We start from the raw sequence: 19,707 nt of genomic DNA on the forward strand, positions 1-19,707 counted from the left end.
CGCAGTGAGAGGTAAGTTCTCTCGGTCGGGTTTTCACAGTACCTTATGTTGAAGAAAAAGATGTAGCTGAAGATTTCTGGTCACGGCAGTACCTGCATATCTCGATGTTCCTGAGCCTCAGTCGTGGGGACAAGAGAGAGGACGTCGGGGGACTCCTGCACTCCACGGGGACTGGTCACAAACCTGGCAAACTGGAAAATCTTTGATTCTGGTAGCTGTCGTGAAGCACACAAACTGGTGTCCTTCTCCCTGGCTATTCGGTTTCCTGCAGCACGCTGAGGAAAATACGACCAGCTCCGAGAATGGTGTCCAGGTAGCTTACGAGTTGATTGGTCCCACCAACTCAAAGGGAGAAGTCGTCCTTGAAGGGCTTCTCTTTCGAGATGAATTTGGCATACCAGGCAAACCAATGGTCCAGGAGTTGCAACAGCCGTCCTCTTCCAGCTCGTCTTCGGTTCTTTTGTTCCAGTGGTCGACTGCCTTTCAAGCCAAGAGACTCGCCTTTAAAACAGTTTTCTCCCATTTATTCCAGCCTAGCTGCCACTCACCCAGTAGTGTGGCTGTCCTTGCCGGACAGTCAGCCAGCCAATCACGCCAGAGTGCATTTGGATCTCCTAGGAGATTAAGCACAGGGAGTTTCGGGCACCTCCCTCACTTCCTGCCCACCCCAGTCACTCGGGCACCGGAGGCAGTCTTCAGTCCTGAAGCCCGCCAAAGGCGTAGGAACAAAGGGACTAAACCTGGTTTGGCGCGCAGAGACAAACTCTAGAAGGACCTTTCCAAACAGAAATGCTGAAAAAAGAAGACCGGGACCTGTTTAAACAAAGGGGGCTCAGACGCCATCTTGAATAACATGGATCCCGCAATTTTTTGCTACTGGTGTTCGCAGTCGGGAAAAATCATGGCAGTTTGTTGTAAAACCACTGCCACCAGCCATTTCGATCGGAAAGGGTAGCATTTGACTGCTACATGAATATCTAGACATAGGGGATACTAGGTAACCCCTCCAGCACGGTTTAGAACAATTTTACCTAACCCCAAAAGTTCGACCCCCAATTTCCCGCATATATATATGTGGGGAGGTAAAGTATATAAAAATGTATAGGGGTAATGTGGGGAGGGCTATGGAGTCTCCCCCCACATATAAGATTGTGGGAAATAAAATACATTTTAAAAAGTCAAACTTTTGGCAAGTCGAACCTTTGGGTTCGGCGGTAAAATCACTTAGATTCTCCAGCACTCTATTGGAAGATAGTGTGTGCTGGGTCTAGGGATTTAAAAAGACTAGAAAAGTCAATTTAACTTTACATTCTCTGGGAAACAGTAGTTTATCCCAGGGAAGGTGTTTAAACCTTGGGAGAGCCTAAATGGCTTTCCTGTGGCACTGCACTGAGGGTGCTGTGTGACACGAAAAGATGATCCCACTCCATAATCAAAGAACACAAGAGTAAAATACACATCAAAATACACGAGAGAGTGGGGAAAAAAGGCTCACCCTCTCGGCAGGTCAAGAAATCAAGTCTTCAAAATCCAGAAAAGTTGCTGGGGGTCTCTAAGGTGAAGGGAATTAGCACATTTATGAGAATTCTCCCCAACAGCGAGCGATGCAAATATAATTGGAAACCAAAAGAGTCATCTTTGGGAGGACAAAAAAAGATACTGTAGACAAGAGTGGTCAAGCAACGGGTCAAGCTAAACCCTGTGCACATTCGAAAGTCTTTGATGGTTTAATGTACACTGGAATTGGTCAGAGCCCGACTGAGGGAGACGAATTGGGAAATGTAAAGGGTTCAGAGCCCAGCTGAGGGGGATCCGGGATGAACCATGAGTCACTGGAGAAAGAATATTCTCTGAACATTGTAATAAGGGGATCTGAGTCCGGAAGAGGGGGATCCAACGTTGAACTTTTGTTTTTGAAAGGGATCTGAGCCCGGCTGAGGGGATTCAGGGTGAACACCCAATTGAATACTTGTAAAAACAAAATAACTTTTGCATTTTGTTTTTGTACATCAGACCCTCTGAGTCAAGAGACTTTTGAAGTAAATATACTTTGACACAGAAGGTCCTGATGCTGGTAATGGAACTGTATCCTTGTGCCGCAGAAGCCAGAGTGTGTGCTTTGCTCGAGTGAACCGTCTTGCCCCGTGCTGAAAACGTGAGGAAGGGAGGCCAACGGGCCAAGCATCCTGACATTTTGTGAACACTTCTTTCTTTTTCATGAACACTACCCGACACCATTTGTAAATTAGGGGCAAGGATTGGCAATAGGTTTTTTAGTATAGGCCCTCTTTCTTTGACAAGACTCCACTAGGACTGCATTATTATTAATTGATGGTTGTAGTTTGCTCCTATCTGTAGATTTACGTTTTCATACCCTTTGCGAAAGTTCAATAAACAACCTTGAACTGTGGTCACTTGTGTCTGTTTTACTGTTGCCACCCGAGAGCCCACTCCACCAAAGTGATCGCTGCGGTGACAGCGTTCCTGTCTGGTGTACCCCTGCTGGATATCTGCAGGGCTGCTGCGTGGAGGTCCACGCATACCTTCACAAAGTTCTACTGCGTTGACATGGATTCCAGGGAGGAGTTCAGAATCGGCCAAGCAGTGCTACGCAACCTGTTCGCTTGAGATGAGTCTGTTCCAGAGATAAGAGTTAATTGCTTCTGTTGAGCCTTGCCACCTCCGTGGTTGTGTAATGTGGTACCGCTATGTATTTGCTATTCATGAGCATGTGAATCCATGCCAGACCCCATACTGGAGAAGTTTTAAGTTAATTACCTGTAACTATTGTTCTCCAGCATGGCTATGGCATGGATTCACATGCGAACCCTCCCGCCATCCCTCTGCAGCTCTTTTTGGTCATACTGCCACTTAACGTGCTTACCAAATCTGAAGACGGCTGCCAGAGGAGGGGTTTAGGGAGAGGACTGTAATTGGATGGGGGCAGTATGACCCAGAGGACAGCGATTGATTTAGAGGAGAAATGCAGTTTCAAAGTGAAACGGTTTTCTTTTACTGAGGATCCCCAGCCTGACAGGGAATATTCTTGAGCATGTGAATACAGGCCAGACCCTGTGCTGGAGAATTGTCTGACCTTTGTATTGGGACAGGTTGGGTATACAGCTTGGGTGTTAAGTTAGTTTTCTCTCAGAGGGCTGTCTGTGAGAAGGTGTTTGGGTTGTAAAGGGGGATGGGAGCGTGTGGGGGTTGGAGTTCCTTAATATCCTACTTGGTAGGATAGGGTAAATGTGTTACAGGGAGGGGGGATACCGCGTCTCACCATCTGGTGTCCCACTCCCCGAAGGCTGCTCCCCCAGGTGATCCTCCCGCACTGGTCCACCCCCAGGAACTGGATCCAAAAGCGATGCTGTGTCCTGGCCACCTGGATGACAGATACCCGGGGACTAGTGAGTGTTCTCGATGAAACCAACATACACAGAAGTTGTGAACCTGAAATTGTGAATAAAAGTAATTGTCATCTGACCCGTCACACTTGCTGAAGGTTAATCAAAAATGCTAAGTGTTTGTCTACTTCAAAGGGTTCCCCCAACTTTAATCTATGTTAAAACTGTCCATCTATGCCCACTATCGCAAATAAAATCTGAAGATGGTGCCTAACTTAAGGGTGATCTTTAGTATAGCTTGGTCAAGGTCCTTGGAGCATCACAGTACAGATATACCCATACAACCATCTTTAAAAACAAGCAACACAGCGTTATATCTGCACCCAACCATCTTATGTAGAAATAAAAGTCGCCTGTTAATGTGCACAGTATTCATGTCGCATAACCAACTGCAGCCCAGAATAAGCCCCAGACCCGTGAGCTCTCTAACCCTAGGCCCCACACCCGACACTGCATCAGACTCCGAACTCCAGTCTACTCCGCAAACATCCACAGCACAACAATCAATATAAGGAGATGGGCGACTAATCTAAGCAGCCTAACACCCCAATGTCCCAACTCTCAGGGAACCACCCCAGCCAGCTTCCAAGGGCAGCCTCAGTTTAGATCTAATCTTCGGCCTCCGGGCCATAGCTAATAAGAGTTGTTAAGCAAGATTGTATGCAGTACCCTTTGGGAGACTACACCAACCTTGTCCTCCCGATAGCAGGTAACGCAACCTTTGGTATAAGTCTGTACTACACAAGTTGGTAGTGTGGCTGCGCAGCCAGGCTTATCTCAAGAGGGGTCAATGGGAGCAGTAGGGTTTTCACACAGAGATTCACAGTGACAAGTATTCAAATAAACCCTCATTCTCAAGGTTTCTTGATTAAACAATTACTCACGCTTCAAAATACACACTCTTAGTTTCTCTAAATCAGCAAGTACCCATTTGAGAAGGCACAAAGATCCTTCCCATACCCTGAGGTGACTTAAATAACTAGGACACTGTGGACATTAATATATCATTGGTACATTTAGAGCAATACTGAGTATGTTGTCAAAGAAAAGGGTTTGGGAATAAAACCAAGGTTAAACAAATATTCTGAAGCAAGTAGTACTTTTGAACCCCTCAATGCAAAGTAAATTAACCCTTTCCTGGAGGAAAGGTAAAGCACAGAGTCAGAGGTAAGAAGAGTCTTTCAGGGAACCAGCCCAGCCAATGTTAATTGAACAAAACTCTAGGTGAGCTGAAGCACTTCTTGCAGGTAAGTAAAGTCTTGCACAATGTTTAGAGGTCTTTGTAGAAAAAAAATAGGGCCACAAGCTGGGAGGCTTGGGCGGGGCAAAGCTGCAAGCAACGCTGCAAAAGCAACCAAGACAAGTCTCAACTGAGAACTACCAAAGCTACACAACACGAGGTAAATCCTCTTACCTTTATAGTACCTTTGGTTAGAAGAAATTGGTTCCAGCTGGTTTCTGTTCCTGTGTAGGCCTGCAGATCCTGTTGTTCCTGGGCCTCAGTCGTGGGCCTCCTGCACTACGAACTGAAGGTCATAGGCAAAAATGGGCAAACTTCAGATCAGCAGGACTTTTGCGGTTTCAGCTCCTAGCGGCTCTCGCAAATAGCTTGGCTACCCACTACTGACTTTCCTTACATCTGGGGTTCAGCACTCTGTCGAGGGGGCTCAGGCCTGGTCAGTCCAGCTTCAGGGAAGTCCGGAGGATCTTCCTAGCGCTTGGGTCCTACTTAAAGACACTCACTTGATTCTGGTGTTCCTCTCCCTGGCACTTCTGTTCCTGCAGCAGCAATGGAAGGACAGCCAGCTCCAAGAGGATTTCCAGATGAGCTTGTCTTGGGGTCAATTGGCCCCACCAACCCATGGGATAAGTCGTCCTTTGCAGGTCTTCTCTAGTCGAGGCGAATTCGGAGCTTCAGCACTGCAGTAGGGCTTCACCGGGAAAACCAACGGTCCAGGAGCTGCAGCAGGCGTCTCTTCCAAGTTCTTCTTCGGATTTCTTCGTCCAGTGGTCGACTCTGCCTTCCAAGCCAAAAAGCCTTGCCTTTTATGCAGGTTTCTCCCATTCATTCCAGCCTTGCTGCCAATCACACAGCAGGGTGGCTGTCCACCAGGGACAGCCCTCCAGCCAATCACCCTTTGGTGCATTCCTGTAACCAAGGAGACTAAGCACAGGGAGTTTCGGGCACCTCCCTCGTTTCCTGCCATGCTAGACACGCTGGCGTCAGAGGTGGCCTTCACCAGTGAATCCCGCCAAAGACAAAACAAAGGGACCAAACCTGATTTGGTGGGCAGAGTATAGCTCAAGAAGGACCTTTCCAACAAGAAATGGTGAAAAAAGAAGACTGTGGCAATTTTAACAAAATGGGCACCCATGGGTGCTTTACTGCAGCCGCAATTGCAGCCTGCGGTAGACACACAATGGTAGGAAAAATTAAACCACTGCCAACAGCCATTAATTGTAGAAAGGGTAACAAAAATGTTACATGAGAAACTAGACAAAGGGGATACCAAGTAACCCCTCCAGCACCCTATTGTAAGTAACGCTCACCTGGTATCCACGGGGACGTCACTCAGCCGGTCCTGGTCTCTTACGACCTCAAACCCTTCCCTGGAGGATATCCAACTGGCGACTGGGCCTGAAACACAGGATTGGTAGAGTTTAACTCCCCATTGTATCTGTATGCTTGAACCCCTTCCTCCCCGCGGTCCAACTCTTCCCTTTGATCCACAGCTCACCTTGTTTTCTTGGATGGTGTGCTCTCCTTCCTGCTTTCAGCACTCCGGCACGTTGATTGATGCGGGCTCGTTGGTACCTAGTTACTTCAATGGCAAGAGTCCGACTGGTAAGTTTAATGAGTCTTTGAACAGTTCTCCAACTTCGTTCCTTTCCTTCTTAGATGATGGCCGGCGTCCGGGCATGGCGCGTGCTGCTGAGATGAGTGGCGCTGAAGGTGAGTGAGAGCGTGATGCGCTATGCACCCTTTTCGTATTTGTATTGAACCGAGTTCTTTTTCTGTGTCTTTTAGGTGCCGCGACGTTGTCAGCAAGGATGCCGGTTATGAAGAACAAATGCGGTGAGTAAGCGCGGTATGCGGCGCCTCTAGATGTTTCCACGCTAACCTGGAGTGTCTTTTCCCCCCTCGCAGATGGATGAGAAGTTCTGGAGACAGATTCAGGTAAGCGTTTGAAGCTCTTACAGTATTTGAAAAAAAAATAAGCGAAGAGCTGTAGAATGCTTACTAATGCCTTTTCTGTTCTTTTCCTCTTCTTTAGGAAGCAGCGTTCCGGGATGGGAATGACACCGCCGAAGATGCCCGCAGAACAGAAGGAGAGTTGAATGATGGGCAGAAGCGCCGCAAGGTAAGGCTGTTCCTAACAGTGTTCTTGTTCTTGCAGGAGCTGAGCGCAGACGAAAGATGCAGGCCCACTGGAGACCGATCCGAACACGGTGAGGGTCACGCTGCAGGTGCAGAAAACGCAAAGCATGCTTCTCAGCCAGGGTGTGGCTTAAATAGTCTGGGTATCCCAGGTGCCTCTGGGCTGAACCACACCCAAAAGACTAGACCGCACATGCAGTTCTGGGAACCGAAATATGTGGGGGCATCCATCTTGTCCCCATCAATGCACTACAAGTCCAATCCCCACTGTTATCCTATGAGAGTGAGTGTGAGTGAGTCTGGTGCCACAAGCGCCAAGTCTGACTCCAAGTGAGTCTTTGGAGGGATGGAGAGGACCTTGAGGGCCATGTAGGCGATTGTGGCCTGGCTCCAGCCAGACATGAGGGCTGGGGACAAGAGGGGCAGGAATCATGACAGTAAGAGTATGCGCTGGGTCTAGAAAGTTACAACATGTAAGTAAAGTCAATTTCCCTTCACTGCTCTTGGAAACAGTAGTTTCACCAAGAGAAGGTATTCAAACCTTTGGGAAATCTAAAAAACTTGCCTGTGCCACTGCACTGAAGGTGCTGTGTGTCACAACGTAAAGATGAGGCCTATGGAGTTTGTCAGACTCTGAAGTCAGAAGAAACACAGTCGGAATCACAGAAAAATACATGAAAGAGTGGGTAAAAAGTCTCACTCTCTCCAGGTTAGAAATTAAAAGTCCTTAATAAGGTAGAAGTGAATTAGCACATTTCTGAGAATTCTCCCTAACAAGAGTTAAGACCTGGCCTTGTGCATGTCTTTTCCCAAACTGCCCCCCCTGCCCTTCTCCACACCCCTGCATCTACAAGCCCACCATGCGCTCGCTGGCTGGCAGCGCAGGTTATTTGTGCACTAGTGTGAACATAACTTATTCTTATGCAATCTCTGCCCAGCACCTCAACGTGATTCAGCACACTGCCCACGCTAGATGTGCCCCACACACAGCATACAACAGAAACTAAGGATTATGGGAAAATGGAGGTTACCGGAGCTCCACAACCTCATGACTCGGCTATAAAGACTTCACCATGGTCAAACCAAAGCAGGCTGAGGGAGAGGGGATTTTGGGGGATTGGGCTGGCACAGGCAGGCAGCCGGGGCTTGACACAAGCTGGCTGCCAACTGCAAAAGGCAGTGTAGGTTTTAGGAGAAGAAGCAAGAGAGATGCAATCAGTATTTAGCAGACCACTAGACCATTGGAAACCTAGGTCTTAAGGTTAAAGAGGAATTGGCACATGCAATGCTGTGTATCCACTAAGGAATGCAAGCAAACCGACAACTCAATGGGGGCAACCAATCAAATTAAGACCCATTCACACAAAAATCCCAAACATTGTAACATTCACACTCCAACACGCCGACCAAATGGCCATAGATTATCCAGCAGTCACAAACCTCAAAACAAACAACTCGCAACAAAAGGCTGAGGGTGTAGCACGCACACAGTGGCGGTCCATTGGGACAGCACAGAGGTCAACCAAAAATACAAATATTGCAACATGCAAACACCCAACCCAAGAGCGATAAAACACTCTTAACCCACATATGTTCTCATCACAGTAGCAACCAGAGATAACACACATGCAGCAGAGGCTTCCTAAGCAGCCCCCGAGGGGCATTCTAGCAATCAAATCTCAGAACCCCCACAGAGGAATGGAAGATGGAGGGACTCCTACTACACACTTGCAAATAGCTCTGTAAATCGTAGCACAATCAAGCAGGGCAGTGGCCAACCCCTATGCTGGACCTTACATGGATGGCTTTTCTTCGTGCAGCGCCACATGGCGGAACCAGCGGACACAGGCTTGGATGCTGCTGCTGGTGTGCGCGCCATCGATGTAGTAAGAGACAGGTCCGCGCTGCAGGATCTGTGTGCGGCCCAACCATTCTGTATCGTTCATCCCTGTGCCAAAAGAAAAACACTCTGTTAGAAAGCACACACTGTGCCCGCACCCCCAAATACAGAGCAAGTGACTTAAAATACTCACATCTACCAGGTTCTCTCCTGTCCCCCCCCCCCCCACTTCCAGTATAAGGGTAGGAATGAAAAAGTGAGCAAGGCTCTGCCAGTGGATGCAGGGAAGCAGCAGAGATCAGAAAAGTCCCCAGGCCCCAAACAGTGGCACTAGAGCAAAAGCACAAAAAAATCTCATTCCAATCCTTCATTTAGAGGCATGAAGACCCTGGCTGCCCAAATTCCTTTCCAGAGGTATATGCCAAACACACATACCTATGTGCCATCCTGGCAACCTGCCAGTTGAAAGGTGCGCTCAATCTCGCCCACACCACAAAACTACAGGCTACGGTTCTCCGACTCTTGCACGCCTAGTGCATAGCCCTTCCTCCTCCAGTGCCCAGAGCATGCCCTCTGCAGGGTGCCGCTCGCCCTTCACCTTTAGGAATGGCAATGTGTGACACATGAGACATGGAAATGATCAGTCAGACACAGGCAAGGCGCCGGGCCTTCAAGTGCCCATTCAATATGGTAAAAATGCCGAATAGGGTATTGAAAAAACCAAATGCCAATCAAGGAAAACAGGGGTTCCTGGAGGTGGAGGGGTGTCCCCGCTTCCATAAAAAGGAAAGCGAGGGACAAGTTAAGAAAAAATAAAAAGGAAAGGACTGTGTGCCGCCAGAAGGTAAGTAAGGGGGTGTGGTGTACCGGGTTGTCTGAAATTAACGTGGGAGGAAAAACCGAAAGTTATTTTTGAAAACATCACTTTTGGTTATTTCTCCCTCGATCATTTCGGATTCGATGATATCATGGTAATCCATTCAATATGGCAATATAACCAAAACTTCAAACAGACAGGGAATTGGCTCCAATATTAACATCTAATGGACTATCCGCTAACCAACCTTGTTAGAAGCTTAGGAGAAACATTAGCTTGATTAGAAATAACCTGGTTATTCACTCAAATGAACGCACCGCTGCACCAAAAAGGTACTCCCACCCCCCGCCCTGCACACACCTGCACAACTACACAGCAGGCAGCTGTATTCTCAAATGTAAGCCTCCTACGCTAGTGTTAAATACCACTTTTGCATTTTCAGTAATGATTTATACAATAAAATGTGCTTGCAGCAAAATATGCATAAGTGAACAAGACACAAAATTCAGAAACGAAAACCCAGTGTTCGTAACTGACAGATCAGCCATAACGAGGCACTGAATACGGAACCAACGAAACATTCCCACTCCCAAGAAATAGATGTTTGTCCTCAACACAGAGGAAGGGTCGGCGGGTGAAAGAAATAACCACACCAAAGGCAATCCTGCAGGACTCACAAATGCTTGCATTATTCTCTGAAGGTCTAAATCAATGTGCAGCTTCTCCCAGCAAACTTGAATTCTTGGGACTGTGCCATTCAGATTTTGCTCTCAGAGGCTGGAGTATATGAAAGGAGGTATTCTTAAACATCCAGCGTGTGGTACAATGGAACAAGGATAGCTAGCAGGCCTGTTCACATCACTGATCCAGTTTCAAGGGTGATTGCTGTCAGTCGAGGAATGGAAAAGTGCATACATGATATGTTTCATGGAACCAACTGAGAATCTGTAACATTAAAATAGGATGAACTCGGTGTGAAATAGATGGGAAAGCATGAACTGCCACATACACGCCACGTATGAAGCCGACGCCTTCAAGTGACTGCTTCATAATTTGCTTAATTGTCCACGAGTGTTAAATTACTCGTTTCAGTTGTTAAAGGGCTCATGAGTGTGACCGCCGCTGCTGTCGAAAGGCACCTCCACATCAGGTTATTGCAGTCTTCAAGAATGGCCTTATACTCTCGAAGGTAAGAGGAGGTGTGGTTTGTCTTTTTAAATGCATTAGTGATGTATTGCAATCTTCGCTCAGGGTGCAACAAGGAGATCCAGGCCGGCACCTACCCTGCGCAAGTCACATCAGAAAGTACGATACCCTGAAGTCCAATCACACTACTATCAAGATTATCAATCCTCGTCCAGTGGTGAAGCAGACCAGGACATGTGTTTGCACTAGGAAAGCCCACTGCCATCAAACATAGCGTGGTCTCTTGAACGGCAAGCCATTGGACTTCCTTACTGATAGAGGGGCCACAGGAAACATCATCCGCGACAGCACCGATGACATTTACTTCATTATCCACCCCTATGGCACCACCTGTGTGCTCCTGTGCTAAGGTGTCTTCTCAGCGACCTGCTCTTCCAAAGACAAGATTGCTATATCCTTAAAAAAGATGTCACAGGAGGCTGTGTACACATGCTCCATCGCCGCTTCACGGCCTGCACGTCGAACACAAAGGACATGGTTGTGAAATTATTTCACTTTCACTAAAACAGCGAATAAAGTTCAAGTCCATGTGCATCACGGACATAGCAATACACAAACAAGGCGCAGAATTCCTAAGCGATAAACTATGCCTACATCAACCGACAAGAACACTGAGATCAAGCACCGACATATGCCTGGAACCAAAACCCTACAACAGAAAAAAACTCACCAGGCACCTAAAACCTGGAATGACCTACCGAAGAATAAAGAACACAACAAACCACCTAGCATTCAGGAAACTCCTCAAATCATGGCTCTTCACAGCATAACCACAGCAGAGACGCACCAGAACGCCCAGCCATTAAAACAATGAAAATAACTCTAACCTCGGCCACTCTCACATCAGTGAGACTGATCACATACTTTGACCCAGACGAAAGCCCTGAAGTGTCTCATCCACTCGTACGTACCGGACACACCAAATCCAAACCGGCAGATGCATTTAGATAGAAAGTTTGTCAGAAGAGTCCACTACACCAGCCCCAGCACCCAAGGAGGAGAATAGACACCCAATCCACATTAATCAATCCATCAGCATTAGAACATCTACAGAGCTTGCTAGAATAGAACGGCGAGGAGCAATTAGAACACTTACAGTGCACGTTAGAATAGCACAGGGAGTGCCCCACACAAACCAAACACTGCCAGGCATGACCTCGTTTTTGCCCTTCCTGATGAGATTGGGAGGCTTGGCGAGCGCCACTCTCGGACAGACTTCTGAACTTGTGTTAAACATCATACAACCAACTAACAAAAAACTCTAAAGACTTATCTGACCCAAAAACCTCAACCATCTCTCGCACTACAACCCGCACGCACTTCACAACACCGCAACAACATAAGAAACACCAACAGCACACGAGGACTGACATCGATCCGATACTCACACTGAAGCTCAGCACCCGGTGTATACTGAGTTGAAGCTGCCAACATAACACCACCCCTCTCACTATCCTATTCCCGCTTCACCGCTTCACCTACTAACCCATCCCACCTTCCCATTTGCAGATCCACCAGAGTGCCTGGGGACCAACTCCTTTGGCAACGCTGCACGGTACAAATACCTTTATCATTTAACTTCCATTTCAGTAACAACAAATTAAATAGCATATTGAGGCTACCATAAAACACGTTTTTTGGTCTAGAATCCCAAGGTACATGGTGCATTGACCTCACTGGCACACTCTTTGCCCTGTCCTGAGCTGTATTTCTCTTGAGTTTAGCCATCTGTGTGATGTCATTGGGCCTTAGTTTGACCACACCCATCCCAATGCTGCTTTCTACTTGATTGATTACGCCCGACAAATTTCACAGAGCGTTTTATTTTTGGTTTATATCTGATGTATTGTATCCGATGTGAAAACATTCATGGTTTAACGCTGAACAATGTTATGATGATAAAACAAGTTGCTTAAAACTATTGGGGCATTCTCTGTTAAGGAGAATTCTCAGAAATGTGCCAATTCCCTTCTACCTTAGAGACCCCCAGCTCTTTTGCTGGATGTTAGGACTTTTAATTTCTAACCTGGAGAGAGTGAGACCCTTTTTTCCCGCTCTCTCATGTATTTTTCTGTCATTTGGACTCTGTGTTTCTTTTGGTTATGGAGTCTGACAAACTCCATAGGCATCATCTTTGCATTGTGGCACACAGCACATTCAGTGCAGTGACACAGAGAAGTCTTAGATTTACCAAAGGTTTAAAGACCTTCTCTTGGGGAAACTACTGTTTCCAAGAGCAGTGAAGTGAAATTGACTTTACTTACCATTTTGTAACTTTCTAGATCCAGCACACACTATCTTACAATAGGGTGCTGGAGGGGCTACCTAGTATCCCATTTGTCTAGTTTCTCATGTAGCATTTTTATGTTACCCTTTCTACAATTATTGGCTGGTGGCAGTGGTATACTTTTTACTACCATTGTGTGTTTCTACCGCGGGCTGCGTTCCCAGCTGCAGTATAGCACCCATGGGTGCCCATTTTGTCAAAATGGACTTGTCCTCTTTTTTCGTCATTTCTTGTTGCAAAGGTCCTTCTTGAGATTTACTCTGCACGCCAAACCACGTTTGGTCCCTCTGTTTGTTTGGTCTTTGGCGGGGGATTCACGAGTGAAGCCCGCCTTTGGCTCTAGCTTGTCTAGCAGGGCAGGAAGCGAGGGAGGTGCCTGAAACTCCCTGTGCCTAATCCCCTTGGTTACAGGAATGCACCCAAGGGTGATAGGCTGGAAGGCTATCCTTGGATGATCGCCACCCTGTTGTGTGAGTGACAGCTAGGCTACAAATGAAGGGGAGAAACCTGCATAAAAGGCAAGGCTTTTTGCTTGGAAGGCAGAGTCGAGCACTGGACGAAGGAATCTGAAGAAGAACCTGGAAGAGACGCTTGCTGCAACTCCTGGACCGTTGGTTTGCCCGGAGAAGCGCTGCTGCAGTGCTGAAGCTCCGAATTCGCCTCGACTAGAGAAGACCTGCAAAGGACGACTTCTCCCCTTGGGTTGGTGGGACCAATCACCCCAAGAAGAGCTCATCTGGAAATCCTCTCAGAGCTGGCTGTACTTCCAAAAGGTCTCACTCTCTCCAGGTTAGAAATTAAAAGTCCTAAAGTCCAGCAAAAAGAGCTGGGGGTCTCCAAGGTAGAAGGGAATTAGCACATTTCTGAGAATTCTCCCCAACAGAAATCATTGCATCGGCTGCATGCATGGCCTATTACAATCCAGATCTCTCCACAGAACCTAGGATGGATGTTGCTCCTGTAGGGCTTTACGCCATCCTGGCTCAGCACAGGGCAGACTCGTCCTTCTCCATGCCGCAAACTTCATATGTGAGCTGCCAACTCAGCATGGCAGAACAAGCCTATTCCCAAGCCGAAAAGGAAAGCCTGGCTGGGGTGCGGGCTTGTGAGCTCTATGGTAAAACTATCTTAGGTAAAAAACTGTGGGTCACGATGACAGTAATCCCCAACCTACCGGCCCAGATAAGTTATAGGGAGTAGCATATCCCAGTTCAACCAGTGGGTCTCGCAGGTGGGCCAAATAGGGATGAAGGCGCTGTGTGATATAATGTAAAAGATGATGCCTATGGAGTTTGTCAGACTCCACAACCAAAAGAAACAGTCCACATCACATTAAAATACATGAGTGGGGAAAAAAGGGTCCCACTCTCTCCAGGTAAAAAAAACAATGTCCTAGAGTCCAGCAAAGGTGCTGGGGGTCTCTATCTAAGGTAGAGAGGAATTAGCACATTCCTGAGAATTCTCCCTAACAAATACGCTTGCCCCTCTTTAGTTTAGGCAATGCTTGCTGATGTCCTGCTCAACTGTTGCCTCTTCCTGGCTTTGGCAAGAATTGGTATAATTAGCTTGCTTCAGTATTGCCCCCTCTGTGGTTTGACACTGGTGGGTGTTGGGGAGAATTTTCAATTCTGTGTTAATTCCCTTCTACCTTAGAGAGCCCCGCAGGTCATTTGCTGGACTTTAGGACTTCATTTTATTTATTTATTATTATTTTTTTTTACATTTAGTTTGCAAAAAAGGACAAACTTTTTAGTCGTTCCTTTCAACTTCAGCTTCAAGCTCAACTTTCACAACATTTCACACTATTTCTAGTCATTTTATGTCATTATTAGAGATGCTGTGGTAGGATCATGTCTATGAAGTCAGTTGGCTGTTGGTTCCTGAGATTAGGTAATTCCACCAGTCTCCCATGTTCCCATTTTTTGGTGCGTAACTCCCAAGATGAAGTGAACGCTGAGCTACTATTTTTGGACATCTTATTATCAGATGTTTGCTTGTTTCAATACTTGTTGCACAGAAGCGACATTTGTCACTTTACGTGTTTCCGTCTTTTCTTCTCCATAGAACCTCATTGGTGGTATAGAGGTTTAGGCGTAATCTGAGGAACTGGTTCCGATGATATCGAGAAGGAAATTTGCTGAGGTATCTTGGTGGTTCACCTATTTTTTGACACGAATGTCCCAGATCAATTACCGATGATTGTTGGCTACGTTTTTCTATGTTTGTTATCCAGTGCCAGTTCCTAAATTTGACTTTCGCCACCTGTGGAATTTGCAGGACTAGAGACAAACTTAGATCCGCTGCTTTTAGGGTCTTCAGTATTTTCGTCTCCCAGATATTTAGTAAGAATGCTGACGGATCTGTGCTTTTTTTGTGTAGTATTTGATACGATTTCGCGGTTGGCGTCAGGCGCATTTTGCGCAATACTAATATTGATTTCCACTGCATCATCGAATGTAAAGAGTCCAGGCCAAGTTTGTGTCTTACTGCTACCATGGATGTACTTTGTGGGAGTTTCAGGATTTTTCTCCAAAACAGACCCTCTAGGGTCGGCCAGATATTTTCGTCAATGTTCCAGCCTGCTTCGGTTCCGAAACAGATCGCTGGCGCAACCTTTTACAAGTAGAACGTTATTATAGGTTGGAGAGAGAAGAGCCCATAATTAGCGTGCAATCTTGCTCCTTGTTGTGCGAAGGTTTTCATGCGAGTTATGTCATTTATCCAGCTCCATTCTCTTATCGAGATGTTAAAGGAAATTCCTAGATGGCGGATGGCTTCGACTTTAGCCAAGGACTCATTTTGCACCTTCCACTTGAAACTCTTTCTTTATACCTGGATTTGAGCCAATTGCAATGATCTGGGATTTCGTCACATTTATTTCAAGCTGGTTTCCGACTAAGTAGGCTTGCAGTGTTGTCAATAGCCGTTGGAGCCCAATTTCCGTTGAGTCTAGGAGTACTACATCATCGGCATAGATCACATGACTTATGGGCTTGCCATTAATTTTAGGTGGAAAGGTCTTTGTTTTTTCAAGTGCCACTGGGAGGTCAGAGATAAAAAGTTTAAACAGTAGAGCCGCCAGAGGACAGCCTTGTTTTACGCCTTTAGATGTTTTTATTTCATCCGACAAAGTGCCCTCGGCATTTAAGCGCACTCTGATTTTGGTATTTGCGTACCATGCCATAAGTTGCGATAATAGGTCTAATGGGCAACCCCATATCTTTTTCCACAGGAGTTCACGGTTTATACTATCAAATGCCTGTTTTAGGTCAACAAAAGCAAGAAAAAGTCTTTTTTTGCGTCATGGGGTTTCCAATTTCGCTATGTTCAACAGTACCAAGTTGAGCTCCACCCCGACTCCTTTTGTGAAGCCTGTTTGTCTTTCATCAATTATATTGGCACTGTTAGCCCAATTTGCGATTTTCTGCTGAAGAAAGGATGCAAAGATTTTTCCCGTGGTATCCAATAAGGCAATTGGACGATAATTTGTTGGATCTTCACGGTTGCCCTTTTTGAAAATTGGGACCACGATCGCACTCCGCCAGGAATCTGGGATTTTTGCTACTAGTGCTATTTGATCAAATAACACCTTAATAAATTTCGCCCAGTTTTCTTTATTGGCTTTTAGCATTGAATTGGAAATGCCGCCGGGCCCTGCTGCTCTCCAGGTCTTTAGATGTTGGATAGCATTTTCAATGACCTCCACAGTTTCCGTTACTGACCAGTCACAGGGTTCCGTTATTATTGTTGGAGTAGATGTTAAATTTTGGTTATTAAAAACGTTGGAATAATGTTTTACCCACTCTGATTCGCTTACACCATTAGATAGCGCAAATGCCTGGGTTAAATGATCTGAGTTAATAATTTGCCAGATGTTCCGGCTGTTATGAATAATTAGTTGTAACATGTGTTCAGCTTGTGATTGTAGCCGTATCTGGTTGAATGACTTTGCGTGGTAATGGGCGCTAAATAATTGGAATCTGTTATCATTGCCGGATTCCAATAAGTGTTTATGATCAGCATTTATTGATTGGGGATGTTGTCTTTGTTGTTGTTTTTCCTCTCTATAACTAGAGCCTGCACAAAGATTTGGATTGGACATTCTTATTACATTCCATCCTGCTGTATTATCAATCATGGTTATTAAGCCGGAGAAAGGACGTCCAAATAAGTTTTTCCCGGCTGCATTTAGATAGACGGAATAATCATCACTTAGGGGTGTTTCTTGTAGCCATGTTTCCTGCAGACAGATTATTGTGCTTTTTAGCTGATTATGGCACTGTCCTTGAAAAAGATGGGCGAAGCCACGAGTGTTCCATGACGTTAGTAACTGGGCCAAGCTTCTTGACCCTTTATCCTAAACGTTTTTCCTGGTGTTTCTTGTAGCGTTTATGGGATCAGATTGGGCTTTCAGCTCTTTCCAAAGTTCTACTCGATTCGCATTTTTTGTGTTCGTTGAGCATTTGTTGGTGGGCGTGATAGATCTGTGTGGATTCTCCTCTTCGCATATCGATAGATCGAAGCCAAAGAATAATAAATCGTCCCGTCCTTGGCATCGATAAGAGGTCTTGCAAGTTTTGTCGACTTCATATGAAGTATCACCCAGTCTGATCTTGCTTCAGATTTATATTCTACGATCGCAATATCAGATGTTATATTGCGTAAAGCTGGTATATAATGTAATAATCTCATTACATTTGCTCTGTTGAGATTGACTTCGTTCTTATCTTCCAAGGTGTTTTCCAGTTCCAATCTTACCCAGTTGGGGTACACAAACTCACGGGTGGAGATTTTTTCTTTAGTTTTTCGGTGCAATTGTTTTTGCAATTGTGTTGTTGTTTGTTTCGGGTTCAAGGTTGTTGTTTTGGAAGCAAATGACGTTACTGCTTTCCGTCTTACCCATGATGATGACTCCTTAACAATGTGCGGGTTGTTTTTTTTTTACTACAGCTAGGTTTCTAGAAGGATTTCGTGGAGTGCCATGCCGATTTTTTTTACCTATCTTCAGTTTGGCCTCGGCATCGTAAGATATTACTGGGCCGTCTTCTGTTGTTTCCTCAATGCCTTCCAAAGCGTCCTCGTCATCGATTGAGTATGTAGATAGGTCGCATAAATCAATCGAAGTATATGTCTCATTTGCAGACGAGGAGGACAAGAAGACGCGTCCTCATTTTATTGATATGTATTTGGATTTTTGTGGAATTTGATCACTGTTAGTATTGTTCTTCGACTTTTCTATAGCATTTGCAGCTACAGTGGATGTTGCTGCCTCGAGGCGCGGTGGAGTTGTCAAATTTCTAATAAACTTCTTTGCCTCATTTGATCGTGGTCTTTTTAGCGGGGGCCCTTTAGAAGTAGTTTTTTGTGTTTTGATTAGTTTTCTTTTCAGCAGTTTTTGCCTCAAACGATTTTGCAGAGCCAGAGAAAATTCCAAAGGACACTTTTGGAGCCACCAACGTCGGTTGTCCTTTAGACTCTTGGGGAACTGCTGACTTTAAAAGTTCCTTTGAGTTGTTGTTTTGTACACGAGCAGGCTCAGCAATTGGTTGTTGCGGAGTTAGCAGATCATTTACTGCTAGCAGGGGCCTTTCATTTCCTGTATTTCCTCCTTTTGGTTGTGGATTTTCTTTTACACCTTTTTTATCCTGATTGTTTTTCCGGTTGTTGGACTTTAATGATTTCTTTGCCTCGTGTGCAATTTCGTCGTTTACTGGCACTTCTGTGTTTAAATGTGCCTTTGGCTGGATGCTTCTTTGCGGCGACCTCAGCGCCTCCGTGGCCGGCATTTGACAAGTGCATTTGTTAACCGGCAATTTGTCACGGGTTGTACTACAACGTTGTGCCTGATCCACTTTGTGCATTCTATTATTGCTTCACTCAGATCAACTTTTTCTTGTACTTCTCTTTTCGTTATTTCGTTTAGGCGAGAGTGCCATCCATGGGAAGCAGCAGCTTCTGCATTGAGGCGTTGTACAAGATGTTCATTAAATTTTTCCAATTCAAGTAACTTACTGTTGGTTGAACAGATCAAGGAGTTTTGGTCTCGTATCGAATCATTTAATGTCTCATATAATTTCATAAATGGCATTAAAGCAATGGAGGTGGCAGCCAGAACATTGTTATGAATTTGTAGCCCTGCGGCGATGGAGATGTTTCCTTTTATTTCAGTGGAGTCTCCAGAGTGTTCAGCTTCTGGATGATTGCCTGTTCCTGGGTCTGCTGTTTCTTTTTCAATCGTCATATTTGTGTCATCTCTGTTTCCGTGTAGGCCATCTGCACTGCTTTGATGACCCATCGTTTGACAGGCGTCAGTTGAATCTAAGTTTATTAGCCGGGCAACAGGAACTGAATCTTTTCGCAATCGTGCGTTCTTGCCTAGAATGGGCGCATCCTTGATTGTAGTACTTGTTTTTCGTTGTTTATCTAATTTTCCATCATGTTTGTTTACAAAGCTTTCATTTAGCCGATTCGAGCAGGGAAGGCCGTGAGGAAAGGCCTCCCATGCTCTTATCAGCTCTGCTGCTAGGACCAACGCGATCGCATCAGCTGGGAGCCGAACGAATGGAAGTCGGAACAACCATGTGTTCCACACACACAGCGCCATTCGCCGCGTGTCTCATGGCTCCACAATGACTCGAAATGGCGTCCATGGTTGCCATGGACGTCATCCCAACAAAGAAGCCAGCCGACATCACCGCCGCGGGCCCGAGCGCCCATTTGCTGCCTCTCTCTGCCTGCCCCTCCCCTCCTGCTTTAAACGGAGGGGGAGAGGGC

General features: G+C 45.9%; 1 protein-coding gene across 5 annotated transcripts in view; it reads right to left on the reverse strand.

Annotated features, from left to right (window-relative positions):
* Positions 1–19,707, reverse strand: part of FPGS (folylpolyglutamate synthase) — a 669,976-nt gene that overhangs the window by 73,006 nt on the left and 577,263 nt on the right. For all 5 annotated transcript variants that reach the window (XM_069609126.1, XM_069609123.1, XM_069609125.1 and 2 more), the window contains one exon: positions 8,581–8,731. In XM_069609126.1, the coding sequence (XP_069465227.1) occupies positions 8,581–8,731 (151 nt within the window). The remainder of the gene's footprint in view (positions 1–8,580; positions 8,732–19,707) is intronic.

The sequence above is a fragment of the Ambystoma mexicanum genome, chromosome 8, assembly GCF_040938575.1.
Source record: "Ambystoma mexicanum isolate Mex_15411 chromosome 8, UKY_AmexF1_1, whole genome shotgun sequence".
Taxonomy (NCBI): Eukaryota; Metazoa; Chordata; class Amphibia; order Caudata; family Ambystomatidae; genus Ambystoma; species Ambystoma mexicanum.